The 18456-nt window shown below is 36.0% G+C and overlaps 1 protein-coding gene across 1 annotated transcript in view; it reads left to right on the top strand.

The window, feature by feature from the left end:
* Window positions 1-2628: 2628 nt before the first annotated feature.
* LOC118733942 (midnolin homolog) overlaps window positions 2629-18456 on the top strand; it is a 94436-nt gene continuing 78608 nt past the window's right edge. The window contains exon 1 of the mRNA XM_036463584.1: window positions 2629-4311. Coding sequence (XP_036319477.1) covers window positions 3566-4311 — 746 coding nt within the window. The 5' untranslated portion in view covers window positions 2629-3565. The remainder of the gene's footprint in view (window positions 4312-18456) is intronic.

Below are 18456 nucleotides of genomic sequence, written 5' to 3'. Positions count from 1 at the left end.
CGGTTAAGAAAGAAAAACTAATTTTTTAATTTGAATAAAAAGTTATTTTAGAGGTCGCGCTAGTCGGGTTTTCATAAAAGCGCTGATGTTCTACTAATTTTTATATTTGTGAGATGTTAAAGTCCAGCTTAAAATGTTGTTGTTACACGTAATTACTCTGGTATTATTGGAGAATATTCCCTCAATTACATACCTGTCTTGGACAGTTAGAATGAGCCTAGTGCCCAAAAATGTGCTTTTGAAAAGAGACTACGGAAATTAAAATGTTGATACTGAACGATTTACGCACTGTCATGGGTTGAAACTTATTACCAGGGGATTTCTGGGGTTGCCAATTACTAATCTGAAACCAGCTTTTTCAAAATTCAAAATTGCGGATCCAAAATAACGATAACTTTTTTTTATAATTGGATTTGTTCGAAACTCCGCACTCGGGACTTTTAATCATTAATCGTTAATCTAACTAAAAAGAAAATCAGATTAAGTTGTCTAGTTTGTCCGAATTTGAACCCAAACACCAGTTATAGTAATTATTTTGTTTTTTTACGCTTATAAAAACACATAATATAAAAAAAATATTGTTATTAGTAATACAAAAAAAATGGGAACTTTTATTACACAACGCACATGTGCAGAGGGATATTAAAACCTAGTTTGTAAAACGTCTGTTGGAATAGGTCTTAATAAAAATGCACACCAAATTACTTAGATTAATGAGGAAAATCGACTTAGCCATACCCGATTAACTGGCCCTGGGTGCACAGGAAAATTCCAGCACAAATTAATTATTCACCAAACCTGCTTACTAAAATTAAGGGTTAATGATTAAAAATTAATTTTTTAATCACGGTTGCGATCAACTCTTTAATCATGATTAACTGTAATCTCATTGAATTTATTCGAATTAACTAATTGATTAAAAATTCAATCGATTAGTACTAACACAAATTTTACCTACATTTAATTCAATCGATTAGTACTAACACAAATTGTACCTATATTTACACACAGCTTTAGCAATAAAATGCGAATACAAAGCTTGCCTTGAGCAAACGACCAAAGACAGACAATCCAATTGCCTAATCCGACATTTGGCTCCACTATCTATTCCGTTCAGTGTTGCCACTTGAGTTTATTTTCAGGTACCTAAACGCCTACCAAATCAATTTCAGAACTACCAAATTTTTGTTCATCATTAAAACGAAATTTCTTTAATTTACCGGGTTTTTAGCTACACAAGTTGACAGTATAATATTGTTTAAGGTATTGGTTAGCCATTCATACCAATATTTAAGGTTAAACAAAACACATTCGGGCTTTTAAATAAAGTAATTAACGTATTGCATAAACAGCTTTTGTAAAAAATATAACGTCGTTTAAAGTACAAAACCGCATATCGTCATTCTGCAAACCGCGTAACTGACATTGGCTGCCAAAAATTGGATTCGCTCGCGCAAGCTCTTGGCTCAATCCTTATCCATTCGTCCTGAAATATACTAGCCAGAAATGCGATTGCTTTATAAAAAAGAGAACCATTTTGAAATATGAGTGTTTTTACGCTCTAGAAAATAATTTCTACAACTTCACATACGCGGTTTTGGATTTTGCTGATACGCGGTTTTGCATTTTATTGATACGCGGTTTTGCACTTTAAACGACGATAAATACCTTTGAGATTAATTCATTTCATATCGAAAAATTTTTATGTTTGAAAAAACAAAATCTGACATTTTAGGCATTTCAATAAAAAAAATTCCAAATTTTGTTTCAATTTGCATACACTCACACTTTGCGAATTGCCTATCACCAATTTTTCTTTCAAGATGATAGGCAAATTTTCGTTCAATTTCAACAGCTGATCGCTCATAGGTCTGGGAAGTCAGTTTTTATTTGCAAAAAAATTGTGTGCTTAGTAAAATTTGGGGAAAAAGAAAGAAAACTTATACGTGTGAGCATGGGCGTAAAAAGGTAGGGGCAGGGGGGTGCTCGAGCCCCCTCCCCCCTAACTTTCAAAATTTCCTTATATACATATAAAATAGTAGCCTTAAATGCCAGCTTAATAGGGTCGAGCCCCCCTCCCCCCCTAAATTTCATTCTGGCTACGCCGATGCGTGTGAGCAAAGTGAAATCAACGTTTTCAATGTGTAAACGCAAAGTACATAAGTGAACAAATTTTAATGCTCAGTTTGATTGACTTTTCAAAACATTTTTGCCTATCAGAAGCTTTTTAACAAACCAACCAAACTACCAAAGGAGAATTAAAATACAAATTTTGGTCCAATTGGGCTAAAACGGCAACACTGATTCCGTTTGTTTTGTTCATTGCTGACGTTTTTTGCAGTGAGATTCCGACAAACAAACATACATACAATAAGGACACACAAACATACTCTAGCATTTTTAGTACATTTCTCTTGTTTTAGATACGCTGCGACTAGTTTACGCCATCCATTGCGCTACGTCGCTTGTGTTAAATAAACATTTTATCTGCAGTAAGTGAAGTCGGCGGCAGCGGTATTCGCTGTTATTTCTTTCTCCTCACTGTTGACGCTCTGCTATCGGCGGCATAGCAACGTACGTATCAAATTCACGGCACTGGTTGGACTGCTGCAAGCCAACAGTTGAACGGACATTTCAGTTGCTTTTCGGCTGTCAGTGAGTGCGTTTGCCCTTTGGTTCGGTTGGCTTGATTTGGTTTGGTAAATTGTCGACGTCGCTGGTTAGCTCTTCTTACCTTCGTTCGTTTACTCGCTCGCTCTCGTTGGATTTTTGTGAGCGTCGTCGTTGCCGCAGCAGCAGTGATTGTGTATTTTGTTGTTGTAAGTGGGTTTCACACAGCATTCGTGTGCCCTCGAAATTTTTGAAAGCTACCTAGTGGAAACAGCAGCAGAAGAAATCAACGTTGTCGTTGACGACGTAACCACCATCATCATTGTGTTTATTTGTGGATTGAGCTGCAGCATCGAATACCTCACCGCACAGCAGCAAACAGCGTGTGCATACATAAATTCATACAAATAAATATATTTACATATGCAGCATATAACATAGCCGCCGTAAAGCGTAGCGACAGTATCAAATTAATTCCAATTCACTGTTGTGGGCAATACGAGTTGCCGTACAAAGTGCAGTAATTCGTAAGGCTGCCTTTTCCATTTTTTGTATGGTTTCACAATTTCTGTCGTCGTCGACGCCGCCAAACTGACTTTCGAAGCCTATCAAGTCGCTTGCGTCTCTGTTTCATACATACGTGTACGCCTCGCCACGCGCAGCCATACCACAAGGTGTGGGGAAATCGATCGATTACGTAGCTTCGCGTATGTACAACGTGTGTGTGGTTCAAGTGATTGGAAGCAAAATAGAAAAATTAAAGAAAATTTAAATTTTTGATCTCTTTCTAAAGAAGCAACTTAACGTGAAAACTGCAATAAAACTTAAAATAATTGAAAACTAAATATAATTAAAAACAAAGAACTTGTAGCGTTAGTGAAGAAGTAAAAAAAAAAAACAAAAAAATTGCGCTATAAGTTCCAGTTCAGACACATAGAAACAGTTTTAATACGGCATGGATAAATCTACAGATTCCGCAACAACCACTCCGCCGTCATCGTCGACGTCGTCAGCTTCCGCAAGTGCAGTCGTCGGGGGAGCAACGTCGACGTCGCAGCCGACATCATTAACTAGCGATGGGGTTGGAAATCAATGCGATGGCGTTAGTTCGGCAATGACCAGTTTTTTGATGCCATCATCTTCCGCTAAAGCGTCCTATAGACCACCAGTAAGTAATAGTAGTACAACGAATATAGGGTGTGGTCCATCGCCGTCATCAATGCCATCAACAGCCAGGAAATTATCTACACAGGAGGCAGAGAACACAGTTGGAGCAAGGAATGATGTTACTTCCGCTACAACTGCCACTAATAATGCCTCCATCGCTGCAACCTACTCTGCCATGGACTCTTCTCCGTCGGCATCGGCATCCGTATCTACTACGCCCACCACCCCCTCAAATAGCAATGGCACATCATCAACCTCTGCAATAGCTGCCGCTATGGCAAGGCATGGCGCATTCATACTACCCTCCACGCGCACAATGCCAGTGAGCGGCCCACTTGCCGCCACCACATTGCAACACACATCGTCACCACATGCTTTACAACTACCCCACATTAACTTGAATATAAATACGACGACTGGTGGTAATTTTGGTGTGACAGTAGACCCTCAAATCTCGGTGGAGAATTTAAAGAAGATAATTGCCAAGAAGCTTAAAGTCGCCAAGGATCGCATTTGTTTGCTGCATCGTGAAAAGTGAGTACTTAAATAATAGAAAATAATTTGAATTGATTTAGTAGTATTGATACATAGGTCATTCCATGTAAAAGAAGGTACTTTTGCTAAATGACCACATCTCATTAGTATGTTGAAAGATATTAGAAAAATTATAAGAAGCTGTGATTTTTGTCTAATGGAAACTTTTACTTGCGTCACACTAATCACAAAATTAAAAATATTTCTATTAATAATATATCAGCCTAGTTTTAATGAAATCAAAAGCGTATATGTATGGACATATCGTAAACTTAGTTCACAAAGGCCCTAACCAACACTTTTTTTTCGAAATAACGTTTTTTACAGACTTTTGTAGGATGCATTAAAATACACCCTCCATAAAAATTTTGAAGTGTTATTAGGTACCAAAAACAACGGAGTTATATCACTTTTTAAAAAGCCTTACCTGCTTTTGATACTCTTATGTTTTTTGCTTCTCCTATAAAATACAAAATTTGTAAGGTAACGCTATGAACAGTGACGAACAAAAGTATTGGCACAGTGAATTTTTTGCAATATATGCAAATTTTTTTATTCGAATTTATTTTCTATAATTTTTTATAAAAATATAGTTCATACTACATCAAAAAACATAAAAATCATAAAAATTAAATCTGTCAACTTTGTGCAAAACTTAGGAAAATCCAATAAATTTGCATAGTAATTTGCCAGGTTTTTTTAGAAAAATTCTAGGTGTGCAGTTTTATAGCCCACCAACACAAAAACTCTGCATTAAAAATTAATTATTTTTGCTAAAATTCTTTGAGCACACGAAGGTAAAATAGGGAATTTTCAGTGTCCCATCAGTCGCACTCATTCAAAGGATCTGTACATCGGCGTAGCCAGAATGAAATTTTGGGGGGTCTCGACCCTATTAAGCTGGCATTTCAGGGTACTATTTTATATATATATAAGGAAAATTTGAAAGTTAGGGGGGGGGCTCGAGCACCCCCCTGCCCCTACCTGGCTACGCCCATGGATATGTAGTTGGTACAAAGAACTTAGAAATCGTTTGGGATTTTTTTTTAAGGAACTTTATACATTAGTTATGTGTCTATGCACAGCGGGGAACAGAAATTAGTGCATGGTGATTTTTGTAAAATATGTACATATTTGCAAGGCTTTTAAAGAAAACATTTTTTGTTATGGCGTTTTCGTTTCTACAAAAAATGCTACCTTTTCAGTGCCCGTGTCTTGGAGTTTTTGTGCTTAGAGTAGAGGGCAACGAGAAGGTAACATTGTTCTGTAGAAACAAAACGCCATTAGTTTTTCATGAAAATATGGTTGACACTTTAACCAAAACCATATATGTATGTAAATCAAACTTTCTCACTTTGTACAGTGGTTAGAAAATATTAACAACTCTTCATTAAAAGTTCAACTTTTTAATCTGGTTTTTTATATTTTGTTTACAGAATGCAGTTTCGTGCACATTAAGCGGCTGCGAATTCGGGTTGATTTTTTTTTTTTTTGCTGACGGCTTGCAGTAAAAAGTTGCCAGGTCCATTTTTTTCAAATTTTACAAAATAGATATACCTAAATATTGAATAGCTAAAGAGCAGATATATATTTTCAATCATACATATATCTGTATGTATGTATTGTATGTATAAATTCAATGTCGGTATTTAAGTAACTCCACGTCTTAATCCAACTTTGATGGCGGCTGTTGCCAAACGAATGATATTGATTCTCCACAAAACCTACAAGAAACCAGCACTTTATGTACACAAGTACATACATACATACAGTCTATCAATAAAGTATAGGTACAGCGAGTTTTTAGCAATACGGGCAACTATTTTTTTTTCACGTTTAGTTTTTCGCAAATTTCGAATTAAAAAATATAGTTAATTCTACAAAAAAAAAAACAAAATTCTACAAATTTTCATTAAAATATTGCACTAAATACATAAAGAATGTACACGAAAAAAACTGGTCGCACATAACCAAGCATAGCTCGGTTAATCATAACATTAAAATAAAAATCGGTAGACACTTAAAAAGCTGGAAGCATTTTCCACCTTACTGCATCATTTCTTTTTAGTAACAAAAATCAGTGTAGAAACGAGGACCAAGAAAGAAATCGATCGCGAGTTAATATTGCGCAAAAAGCTGGAAAATCCCAGCATGTTCCATAACGACATCGCAAAAAAGCTAAAATTTCCAAAGTCTACCGTTACTTATGTGCTTAAAAAATACAATGAATCTGAATGTTTATCTTTAAAAAGGAACCCTGGTAGTGGCAGAAAAAAAGGATTTGCTTGCGAAATTAAGGCAAAGGAAGTGTTATCTGCTTTTAAGAAAAATCCTGGACTTTCGGTAAGAGATGTCGGCAAAAAATTAAACATGTCGTCTTCGTATATACAAAAAGTATGCAAAACAGCAGGACTACGTTCTTACAAAGTGAATGCAGCACCTAATCGCAACGGTAAGCAAAATTTGTTGGCGAAACAACGTGCTCGGAAATTGTACGACAGTCTCATACAAAAATTTGGCTGTATTGTTATGGATGACGAATCGTACGTAAAAGCCGATTTTAAACAAATCCGGGGCCGCGAATTTCACACTGCAAATAAAAGAGGCAATGTTGCAGATAAATATAAAAACAAAAAGTTTGACAAATTTCCCAAAAAGTTTCTCATTTGGCAGGCAATTTGCCAATGCGGCTTCAAAAGTTATCCCTTTGTAAGCACTGGTACAATTAACCAAGAACTTTTACCTCTTATACGGCTTCATAAAGATCCAGTGCTTTTTTGGCCTGATCTCGCGATATGTCATTACGGAAAAATGGCTTTAGGATGGTAACATAGAAACAAAGTGTATTTTGTAGCAAAAGAGGTGAATCCACCTAATTGTCCAGAGCATCGGCCGATCGAAACCTACTGGGCCGTTATGAAATCCAAACTTCTTAAGACCCACAAAGCTGTAAAAAACGCACAACAATTCAAAAATAAATGGCAGCTGGTTTCCAAGGAAATCACTGAAACTTCTGTGCAAGAGCTAATGAAGGACATAAAGTCAAAATTGCGATCGTTTGCTTATTACAAAGAGAATTAACTCTTTTTTAACGAGTTTCAATAAAACTAAGTTTAGATGTAAATATATGTAAATATCGTTGAATTCCATTAATATATTTATGTTTTAGAACGTTTTAACTGTGACCAGTTTTTTTCGTGTACATTCTTTATTGCATTAAAAATTACACTCGTTAGAAAAAAATTTAATATGCAAGGGGTAAAATAAAGTGCAAGTCTGAGGTAGCATTGTTTTCTGGTAAAAATTTTTGTTGTAGGTGTCGCTTATTTTCTCCATATCTATAAAAAATTCTAGCTAAGCCAAACTTGCACTTTATTGTACTAAAATTGAAAGATCTGAAAAAAACTGCATCCCTGATCAAGTTTTTTTTAAGAGTGTAATTAAAAAGTGCAATCTTTTAATTAAAATTTGCAGAATTTTCTTCGAATTTGCACAAGGTTTGAAACTCTGATTTTTGGAGTTTTTTGGGAAAAAATAAACATTAAAAAAAAGTTGCCCGTATTGCAAAAAATTCTCTGTACCGAAACTTTAATGATTGACTGTGCATATGTTTGTATGTATGTATGTTTGTACATGTTGACGACAACAAGCGCTGACTGGGAAAACGAAATGGCCGCGTTTTTGGCCACCATTCTCTGTGCGCGAAGCTTTGCCCCTGGTTGTTGGGCTTGTTCACCGTGCCATGGCAAAGCTTATACCTACACATCATAGTACTAAAAAACATGATTCCCTTTTGACAATCGAAGCCAAGCTATATCAGACACTGCCACATAAACCTCAACAGCATATACTATTTTGAGCGCCTATGTACATCCGATTTTTCGTCGTTATAGCTCCGGACCAGCCTGCCATCAAGCCAGCCAGCTCTTTGTTATGCTCTGTCATGGTTGTTGTGGTACATACTTTTATGTTTATATGTACATATGTATTTATTTATGTTTTCTCATACTTGTTTTCCATGTTCATTTATGTATATGCTGCTGCCGTTGTTATGCTTTGCTGCCTCTCCAAAGTGTACTTGGCAATGTTGCTGGCTACAGCAAGTAACTAAGCAATATGATGCGGCAATATAGCGTTTTTTACGGCACTCCAATGAATTCCTCTTCCATCCAGTTTTGCTCGTTAGTGTTTGTACTCTTCCTTCGGTTTGTATGTATGCATACCGACATGAATGTAACATCCATAAGCACTTTTCTGTGTGCATATTACTTATTATGCTTGGTAGGAGTAGGTAGACGTTCTGGCCGTAATACTGAGTTTCAGTGAATAAGGGAAGTTGTTGAAGAAGTTGTAAAATGTTTAAATGGTGGCAAAATGGAATCGATGCGTGTTAACTCTTGTGCATAAATTGATAGTTAATAAACGGACAGGATTTTCTGGTATCAGCAAGTGGTAAATATTAGTTTATATATCAAGGTTGCAAAACTCGAGCTTTCTATTTCTATGTACATTAGACCGTTTCGAAAAAAAAGTTCAGCCGTACACCCCCTCATATGAAGTATTTTTGTAAAGCATTTAAAAAAATTTTAAATTCATTTTTTTTGGACAACCCTAGTAGTCGCCCAATTACATTTTTCTTCATATCTTCGGCATTTATAGTCGGACTTTAAAGTGCGATACAATGTTTTTGTCTCCTACAGAAGCTTATTGACCTCATGTGCTACATGACCTAGTTACTACCACCATAACGTACCGCCCTAATGACAGTAAATTAAAGACCTTTAAAAATTATTTATTATCTTTTGTGAAAGAAGTGCAGAATTACAAGTGAGGAATTTGCATATGCAACCAAGGGCAGACACGTGATTTTAAAGGTGTTTTTATTTAATAGATTGTGACTATTTAGTTAAAGTTAAAGTAATAGAGAAAGTTACTGCTTTAAGGAGAATAGGAGTGATGAATGTACGCTAATTTCCGAATTTTACACAAAAGGGCATACATATTTCAAACCGAATTAAATATTTTTTTGGATCGGGTCACCCCTTTGGACGCAATACCCCGAAATAATTGGCCCACTTACTAAACAGTACCCGAAAAATAGGTAATCAAGCATATTAGTAGCGATATGGTTATGGCTTTCCACTAAAAACAAAATGTGTTTTATTTCGGGTTCTACTGAACTAATCGAAATACATACTTCTTTCGCAAAAAATTAATGATTTTTGACGGTCATTAATTTACTGTCATTCGGGCGGTACGTTAGGGTAGTAGCAACTGAGATCTGGTGGGTAAGTACCACAATGGAGCACATGAGGTCAATGAGTTTCCGTAGGAAAAACCCACTCCTCGAGGCAAAAACATTGGTGTATCACACTTTAAAATCCTACTATAAATGTCGAAGATATGAAGAAAAATGTAATTGGGCGACTACTAGAGTTGTCCAAAAAAGAAAAAATATTTTTTTTTTGTAAATGCTTTTCAAAAACACATCATATGAGGGAGTGTACGGCGAACTTTTTTTTTTGCCTGTAAGGCGAGACGCTCTAATTAATGTACATATGTACTAGCAAATGCCGGGCGTGCTTCGCTGCCCCTTAAATATATTTTTGTATTGTTACTCCCATCCAAAACTCTTACAAATGGGGCCACCATTTATAAAAAATAAAATAGAATTAAAGAGCTTACCTGAATTAAATTTTTCAAATAGGCGGCAACCCTCCTCAAAAATATATTCTCGGCAGTAAACTTTCTTAAACTTCTTTGGTTGGATACCCATATTGCAATATTTAATTTCTCTTATCAATTAAATCAAATCAAAATTTTCAAACAGGTGGCAACCATCCGTAACATTTTTTTTGTGACACATACGTTCTGCAATGAAAAACTCTCCGAACTCTCTTCTGCTACGTTTTAATGGGTACCAGTGATCAACATAATATCTCCTCAGCATTTTGATCAGTTTTGACTACTTTTTTTCATTTGTTTGTATGTTAATTTTTTTTATAAACGTATAAATTTCAAAATTTGTACAAAAATTAAAAAAAGTCAACAAAACTTCACCAAAGTTTCCAAATTTAAATCATCGGAATTTTTAGATTTTTTTTCAGCAGTTTTGTAGCCCATTAAATTTTTAACCATTCTTCAAAAAAAGGTTATTTATTCATCCGAATATTTTTTTTTTATGTATTTTACCGCATAACTTTGGACTACTTTAACCGATTTCGATAATTCTTTTTTCATCGGAAAGGGTACCTTAATTTTGGTACCATATTAATTTTGTTTATTAACGGTACGCCAAAATTTTTATATTAGAATTGAAGTCGGTTTTGTTATTTGCTTAAAAATTATAGTTTAAAAAACTAAAACCTCGCTATTAAAATTTCCATTCGTACTGTCATCAGGTTACTTTAATAATGGAAGTTTAAAGCAATTCCCATTCGTACTGTCATCAGGTATGTAACTTGGGAATGGAAATCGCTGCATCTTTTAGGCGCATCAATATTACATAGTTACATCCCGAGCTAATAAAAGCGAGGCAAAAAGTTGCTTTGTATGGAGACTGTCAGTAAAAAAATATTAAATATCACCGCAATTTTTTTAGCAATTTCAATCGTGAACTTTATTATACTGAATGGGTTCAAAACTGCATACCAAAAATTATTCCAAAAATTCTGATTAAAAAAATTTTGAAGTTTTGGTGAAAATTATTGGACTTTTTTAAATTATTGTAAAAAATAAACAAACAAACAAGAAAAATAGTCAAAATTGGTCTAAAATGTTGAGCGCATATTTTTTTACCGGTACTGTATGTAGATCCTGGCCGTTCGCATTACGCACGACTGTCGTGGAAACGAGACAGCTTGAGCTCTTCGTCTGCGATGGGTTTAAATTCCAATAACGGCGGCCGGCAATGTCAATGCCGGACGCCGATGTCAAACAATCCGCAGCGAAACTCCCTCTGGCGGACGACCATAATGAGTTGGCCTCAAATATGTATGTGGTGCTTTTCAAAGCAATTTCTTTAACCTAACTCAGAGACATAATGGACCAAGGGTTCTCTCGGCATGCCATTTTGTATCGGCAGCATAGGACCAACCCTTAAGCGAACTATGGAGTGTTTAGGGCCCTTAAGGTTAAGAAAACTTTTGATTTTACTTCACATATTGGATACAAATTCTTTCTTATCTTCTCTTATGCTATATTGAATTAAACCATACATAAGTAAGTGCCTCCATATGCTTATGGCAAGCGCATTCCATTCCACATTCCTTGTACCTACAGTATCGGTCATATCTATAGCACGCCATTTCAAAGTGATATTGTGTGCCACTTATGTTTATTAATTTATTTTTAAGAATTTTCAATTAAAATACAGTTCATTCTCAGACAAACCCCATATAAACCCAAGTGTAACAATTTGTAGAAAACCACAAAAAAGTGCAACAAATCTTGACCTAAATTTCAAACTTTTTTCTCGGAAGTGTTAGAATTTTTTTGAGTACACAGTTTCTTAGCCCCTTCAATTTTAGTCTGATAATGTGCAAGTTCCACGTGGCTAAAAGTTACCGTTGATTTTTTAGAATTTTTTTCGCCAAAGGTGTTGCGGATTTCTTCCATATACAAATAAATTGAGTTTATTCATTATATGGAAGCCAATGCGACAAAAAAAATTCTAAAAAATAAACGGTAATTCGTAGCCACTTCAAATTTGCACATTATCAGACTAAAATTGATGGGGCTAAAAAACTGTGTACTCAAAAAAATTCTAACACTTCCGAGAAAAAAGTTTGAAATTTATGTGAAAATTTGTTGCACTTTTTTGTAGCTTTCTACAATTTATTAAGCTTGGGTTTGTATCGAGTTTGTCTGAGAATGAACTATATTTTAATTGAAAATTCTTAAAAATTAATAAATAAACATTAGTGGCACACAATATCACTTTGAAATGGCGTGCTATAGATATGACCGATACTGTATACATTTTATTTACCACTCACAAACTTACGCCAAAACATACGTACATATATGCCCATTTTCCAAACGTATTCGCCAAATCTATATTAAATATGCTTAGACCAAGATAGAAATAGAATAAAAACAAAACTTGAAAATCAGTATTGCATAACTTCAGTTCTATAACAGCAGGCATTACAAAAACACCAACTGCAGGCCACTACATTATTATCATCATTATCGCCATAAAAATATCAAAGTAAATAAAGTCAGCAGCCACGATCGCCATAAGAATAGCAAAGGCGTAAAAAAATAAAAGAGACAACGACTGTTTGCCGTACAGCAACGACGACGTCAACAGCAAGTGCCGGCAAAATTTTCTTAGATTGCGCTGAGCAAAAGCAAAGATGAGAGGAAGGGAGGGGGGCAAAGAACGGCTGCTGTACAAAACGGGTGGTCGAAAAGGCAAATTGGTGAACGGTTGTTTGTTGGTAGATGTGGCGGGCGCTGTGGGAGGCTCGTATTGAGTTAGTGTGCACTCGGATGATTACATGTATGTATGTATGTAGGAGTGCCGATTATATGTGTTCTAGTGTATCTATTTGCACCGACGTCGTCTATTCGAATTGTTGTTGCATACATACTATACTATGTACACACATGTGCATATACATACATACATATGTATGTATATGCTTTGCTTTGTTCGTTTCGCTTTCGCTGTCGTCGCAATCCGCTGAGCCCACTACTGCCCCCTGCACTGGCGTCATAGCGTGCCTATTCGACGAGCTAATCAATAGAGTACTTTAGCAATTGCAGCTGTAATTATGTACATTGCATTTAACTGCATAACAGCACCGCGCTCAGCTCCTCTGTTGTTCTTTTTGAAATGCAATGCACCTCCCATTTCACAGCGCACGTCATTCTGCCGCAGACTGACGGCCCGGCAAACAAGGAATTTTTTATTCATTCATTCTTTGCTTTACGTTTTGATAGGCTTTTTTGCAATTGATGTTTTTTCTGTATCGCTTCTACGTATTGTATGCGAAATTTTTATAAACTTGCGTTTTTTTTGCTTTCTATTGCTGGAGGTTCAGTTGTTGTTCATTGAAATTCAATCTTGTTCGCGCAAGTTCAAGTCAAGTAACTATAGAAATAATTAGTATAGTATATGCTGCTTTATTCTGAAGAAGTGCGAGCTATGCGAGGTTCTCCGAACGAGGTATAGTGAAGTGAATTTCACTGTGATTAAAATGTATACCTTCCAACAGATGGTCGCTATACAGCATGCATTCGTATTAATTTATTTTTTTTCACGAAAAAATTTAAATTAAAGGTTTAAATTTGCTTTGCCAACTTTTACAGAGCTTTCTCAAGATAGCAACTCGGATAGCTCTATTTCAGGGCCCGATTCACGGCGTTTTAGGAATAAAATCTCATCAAATTACGGTTATTTTCTCTCGCAACACGAAATTCTCAAAGAGAACTCGTTTTCGTGAGCCGCAACATCAAAATCAACCTTCGAGTCGAAATTCGATGTCGAGTGGCATGATTCAGAGAAAGCTTCAAAGAAATATGACTATGTTTTCAGGTTACTGCTTAAGTTTTCGTAAAATTCAGAAGTGGAATAAATATTTAAGGTAAACACGGTTTCAAAATTAGATTAAAATAACCTTATTTCGATGGTCTTCCGCAAAAAACTACGCAATTTAAATTATAACCAGTTTAGGTAGCGTCATTTAAGGTTTTCACGATTCATAATGTGCAGTCATTCTGTATCGAAAGTTCGTTTGCATTCAAATCATGACTGCCTTATAAAAATTAAGTAAGGATTAGACGAAGACTAGAGACATGTGCTACTGTTCAGTGACAAGGGCTGCAAACTTCGATTCTCTTGCAAATGAAGATTGCGCCCCCTGTCGGATTAGTAACATGAAGTTTTGATTTGTGTCATTATTGCATCGATAACCGTACAGCGAAACTGCAGTAATTTGCCACTAAATAACTGCTTTTATATTCATTTATAACGTCTTTCAATGTAATACGCCAACCGTTAGGTGATCTAGTTTAAGAAAATCACTCTTCTATAATTTCTAAGATTTCCTTTAACTTCCAATAAAACCGGCACCTCTGCTATTCTTTACTTGTTTATGGTGCGAAAGCTTAAAACTTTTCTTCCTGTTTGCATTATTTGACTTCGTTGGTTCAGCATCCCCCATGCCATGTATGGTGCTTCTCTTTTAATTGACCTCCATGCTCCCATTTTGCATCTCACCCTTTCGTAACAAGCGTCATGGGAGCAGGGCGTCAGCAACTACAGCTGCAAGTGATAAGAATACGTTGTGTTCTCTATCAAAACGGCTTATGGGCATACATTTCGCGCATCTCTCTGGTGCTCACTCTCACGCCGGCGCTCTCTAAAGCGCTCGTATTACAAGTGCGGAAAGGCTTTTTTGACGTTTCTTGGGAGGAAAGGTGTTGGTGTTGAGGTATATAAATATGCACTTAGGTACATACTTACATATATCTAACATTTAGCTCAAGCAGCCGCTGACTGCTCTTTTTTTTGGCGGCTGATCACCGGTGATTTCGTTCGTTATATTTTTGGATTGTTGCAAGGTATGTATGTATACACGAATACATACTTTTTAAGTGTATATTTCATTTTATTTCCTATACTGTTTGGCATCTCTGCTTTTCTTTGTTATTGAGTTAGTTTGTTATTTTGCAGCTGATAATAGTGGCCCTCAAGATATTTTTGCCAGTCTTTTTTGTGAGTTCTTTTGCTTTTCTGATGAATGGTGGCTGCCACCGGTTTGTGTGCCTTCATGTGTATTGTTGGCTGGCATATGTTGACTACCAACGCCACCACTTCCACTGCTGCTGCACAAATTGTTGGTGTTGCTGTTATCGTCAATTTGCTAGCCACATGCATATCCACATACGTAAATATACGGTATGTATGTTTGTAAAGACAGATACTGCCTACATATGTGGCAGTGGTAGGCATTTAAGCGATTTCCTTTGTTTCCAGAAACAGCAACAAAGTGGCTAGCAACCAAACGACTCTTATCTCTTTTTACTATTGATATCAAAATCTATCGTTGAGGGCAGATACTATTCACAACCAATGCTTCCGTTTGCGCGCATCAGAGTCATGTAAAGATACCGATACGTACATATTTACCTACTAAATACACATGTGTAGATTTATGGTCCAAAAATAGCCATTTTATACTGAACACCGTTGGTTGTACTACACTATATGTGCGCTTTGTCAATGGCGTCAGTTAGTCAGTCAGGTGCATATCTGTTTTTATAGACAAACTCGTCAGTTTGTTTGCTCTTGTTGGCATCTTGGGTATCTACACTTTGGTGTATATAGCATTTTGAGGTAAACATGTGTGCGTACATACATACTCCACTTTTTCTCAGCTGCTGCATGCTCTCGAATAGCATATTCTCTCATCGATTGTGCTTCGCATTCCTTATGCCTTTCTTTGCATTCCTGCGATATGCCACTGTTCGTATCTCTCAATCGTGATTATTATAAACTATTATTTCTTTGTACATACTTACATATGTAAGTACATCAAGCAAGTATAAATGCACTTCCCGCATTTTTGAAGTTCCCTTGTTTCCTTTCTTAATAATGAAATTACATAACCTGAAATAATTGAGTGCGCTATCCAATATACACAAATACAACTATGTATCTAGGTACGTAATAATACATACAGATATATAGATGCAAGGCGAATTTAATAGAGTGGTGTTAGCCGTATATAAATAAAAAAATACACTTACAAATTATATGTCATTGGTATAAATTACAACAAACACATAGTTTTGACGTAATACCCTCCACGGCGAAAAACTCAGATCCGCCGGAAACTCCACCTTATTATTCGCCTTGGATATATGTACATATGTCTACTTTTGCTGTAGCTAAATATTTTGAAAGTTTAAGTTAAAATTTTCGCCATGTTAGCTTCCCTTTCCCTTTGTATCGCGGAATAATATATACGTACGTATCTAGGTATATTAGCCATGGGTAATGGCGCAAGTTTTACGGCGCTAGCTCAATAAAGCCGGCGCCACCTGTGGTGTCAGCGCACTAACTCAGCGCAATAGCGCAGTGTACCTACTGATTTGAACACGACGCGATCTGCGCGTCACCACAGTACCCATCGTCATACAGTGTAATACACCATACAGGGGTGTCATGTCTATTATTTCTTTAATTTTCGGCGCTGACCAACGCTTGTACCGCCCACCGAATTTAATTGCTAGAAATGTAGTATATTCTCATCATTCTTGAGTAAAAGCTTTAAATTTGCCAAGATACATAACACATATGTATATTGTTATATAAATTTTGGCGCGGCAACTACGGCTACGGTGTTAGCGCAATTTCGCCGCGCAGCCCTGTGTTACCGATGCCTTAGGTATATTGTATATACAAATAATTAACTACAATGCTAAAATGATAGCAATTGACAAAAGTTGTCCCACCCGTGACAGGAGAATTTTGAATTTTTTAATAATAAACAACTAATTCTTATTATGGTTTGTGCTTTGTTGGGATTGCTGGTTCTTTTCTGTATAGTAAAACATCTAATCCAGATAGAAATGTTAAGTAAATTCACAGACTTTCCTTAAAATATATGTTCTCCAAAAAGCAGTGCCTTTTCTTTGTCCTACCCGTGACGGAAGAAACAGCTCAGAATTTTCCAATATAAAATCAAGTTTGAATATTTTTCGTATTTGGTAATAACTCGTATATTAGTGAACTAGGTGTAGCTTTATCAAAATGTAGAATTGCTTAGTACTTTATACTTAAATTTAAAAAAGAAAAACTATTTTTGCTGTACAAATGTCCCACCCGTGACAATGGAATACCCCATATACAAATAATTAACTACAATGCTAAAATGATAGCAATTGTTACATTTTCTTTTTCTATTTTGTTTTCCTCGTTTTTCTCGGTTTCTATGACACTTTATTTCATTTCATTTAACTGATTAAAGCGTTACTTATTTACACATTTGGTTTAGCTACCCTTAAAAAGTGAATGTGTGTATAAATTTTGGATTATGCTATGTACATATTCGTGTATATTTTGTAGCTTTTTATCCACGACTATTTATTCATAGTCGTGTGTGTTTGTACACAAGATACATATCATTAAATAGTCAAACTTTAAAATTTAAGACATACCCATTGTTGAAACTACTGTCTGTACTTGTTAAATTGACCTGCATTACATACGCCGGTGGATATCATAGGGGACTGCATGGCAGATGTGGTAGCGAACACTCTGGAGGTGTTGTCGCCGAGTAGAGAGAGTGAGCTCTGCGCACGCTGAATGCAGAAATCTTGGAATGCAAGTTAGCTAGGTCCCTCTGATTACGGGTTGATCGACGGCGGTCTAAGGTAGGGATGCAAACGATGCATCGATATTTTTGAAACATCGATAATATCGGTTCAAAATTCGATGTTTGCCATCGATGTTTACAATTTCCTAAAATCGCTAAATTGACGATACATCGATGCCAGTTTCAGCTATGTTTTAACATCGACTTTAGTGTGATTCAGACTTGAATTCAACTTACCCACTATGCTCCTAAAATTTTTTGACTGGCCATGAATTTTATTACTTATTCTTTTGGGGAAAATTCAGAAATTCCGTGTATACTCTTATCCGCACATAATCATTAAAAAAGGACCGGGTTCCCGTTAAAATTTCAACGAATTTGGGGCTTGGAACTTTAGGCTCAGCGAACTTACGACGGCATGCATTTTTATTATATTTATAGGAAGGGCAAAGGAATAGTAAATAAATAAAGGGAAATACATCCATATGTAAGTATTTTTCTAATTGAATTACAGAGAGTATGAATTGAAAAGTATTGAATTTTCCTTTCGATGTGACTACAACCTAACAAATTTGGAAACATCGGAAACCATCGATATATCGATGTTTTTTGGTGATGTATTTTAGCATCGATGTTCATTTGTCCGATGCATCGAAACATCGATGTATCGATGTTACTCCCCAAAATTTGCATCCCTAGTCTAAGGAGCTCTTAAGGCTCAAAAAATCAGTAACTAGTAAATTCCGTTCGGAATCCATACGTAGCGGATGAACATTACCTCAAGTGCAGTAACTTTGCGGAGGAAGATGATGTG

The sequence above is a fragment of the Rhagoletis pomonella genome, unplaced genomic scaffold (assembly GCF_013731165.1).
Source record: "Rhagoletis pomonella isolate Grant_MI unplaced genomic scaffold, Rhpom_1.0 Rhpom_scaffold_00002, whole genome shotgun sequence".
Classification (NCBI taxonomy): domain Eukaryota; kingdom Metazoa; phylum Arthropoda; class Insecta; order Diptera; family Tephritidae; genus Rhagoletis; species Rhagoletis pomonella.
This window is presented reverse-complemented; position numbering and strand designations above follow the sequence as displayed.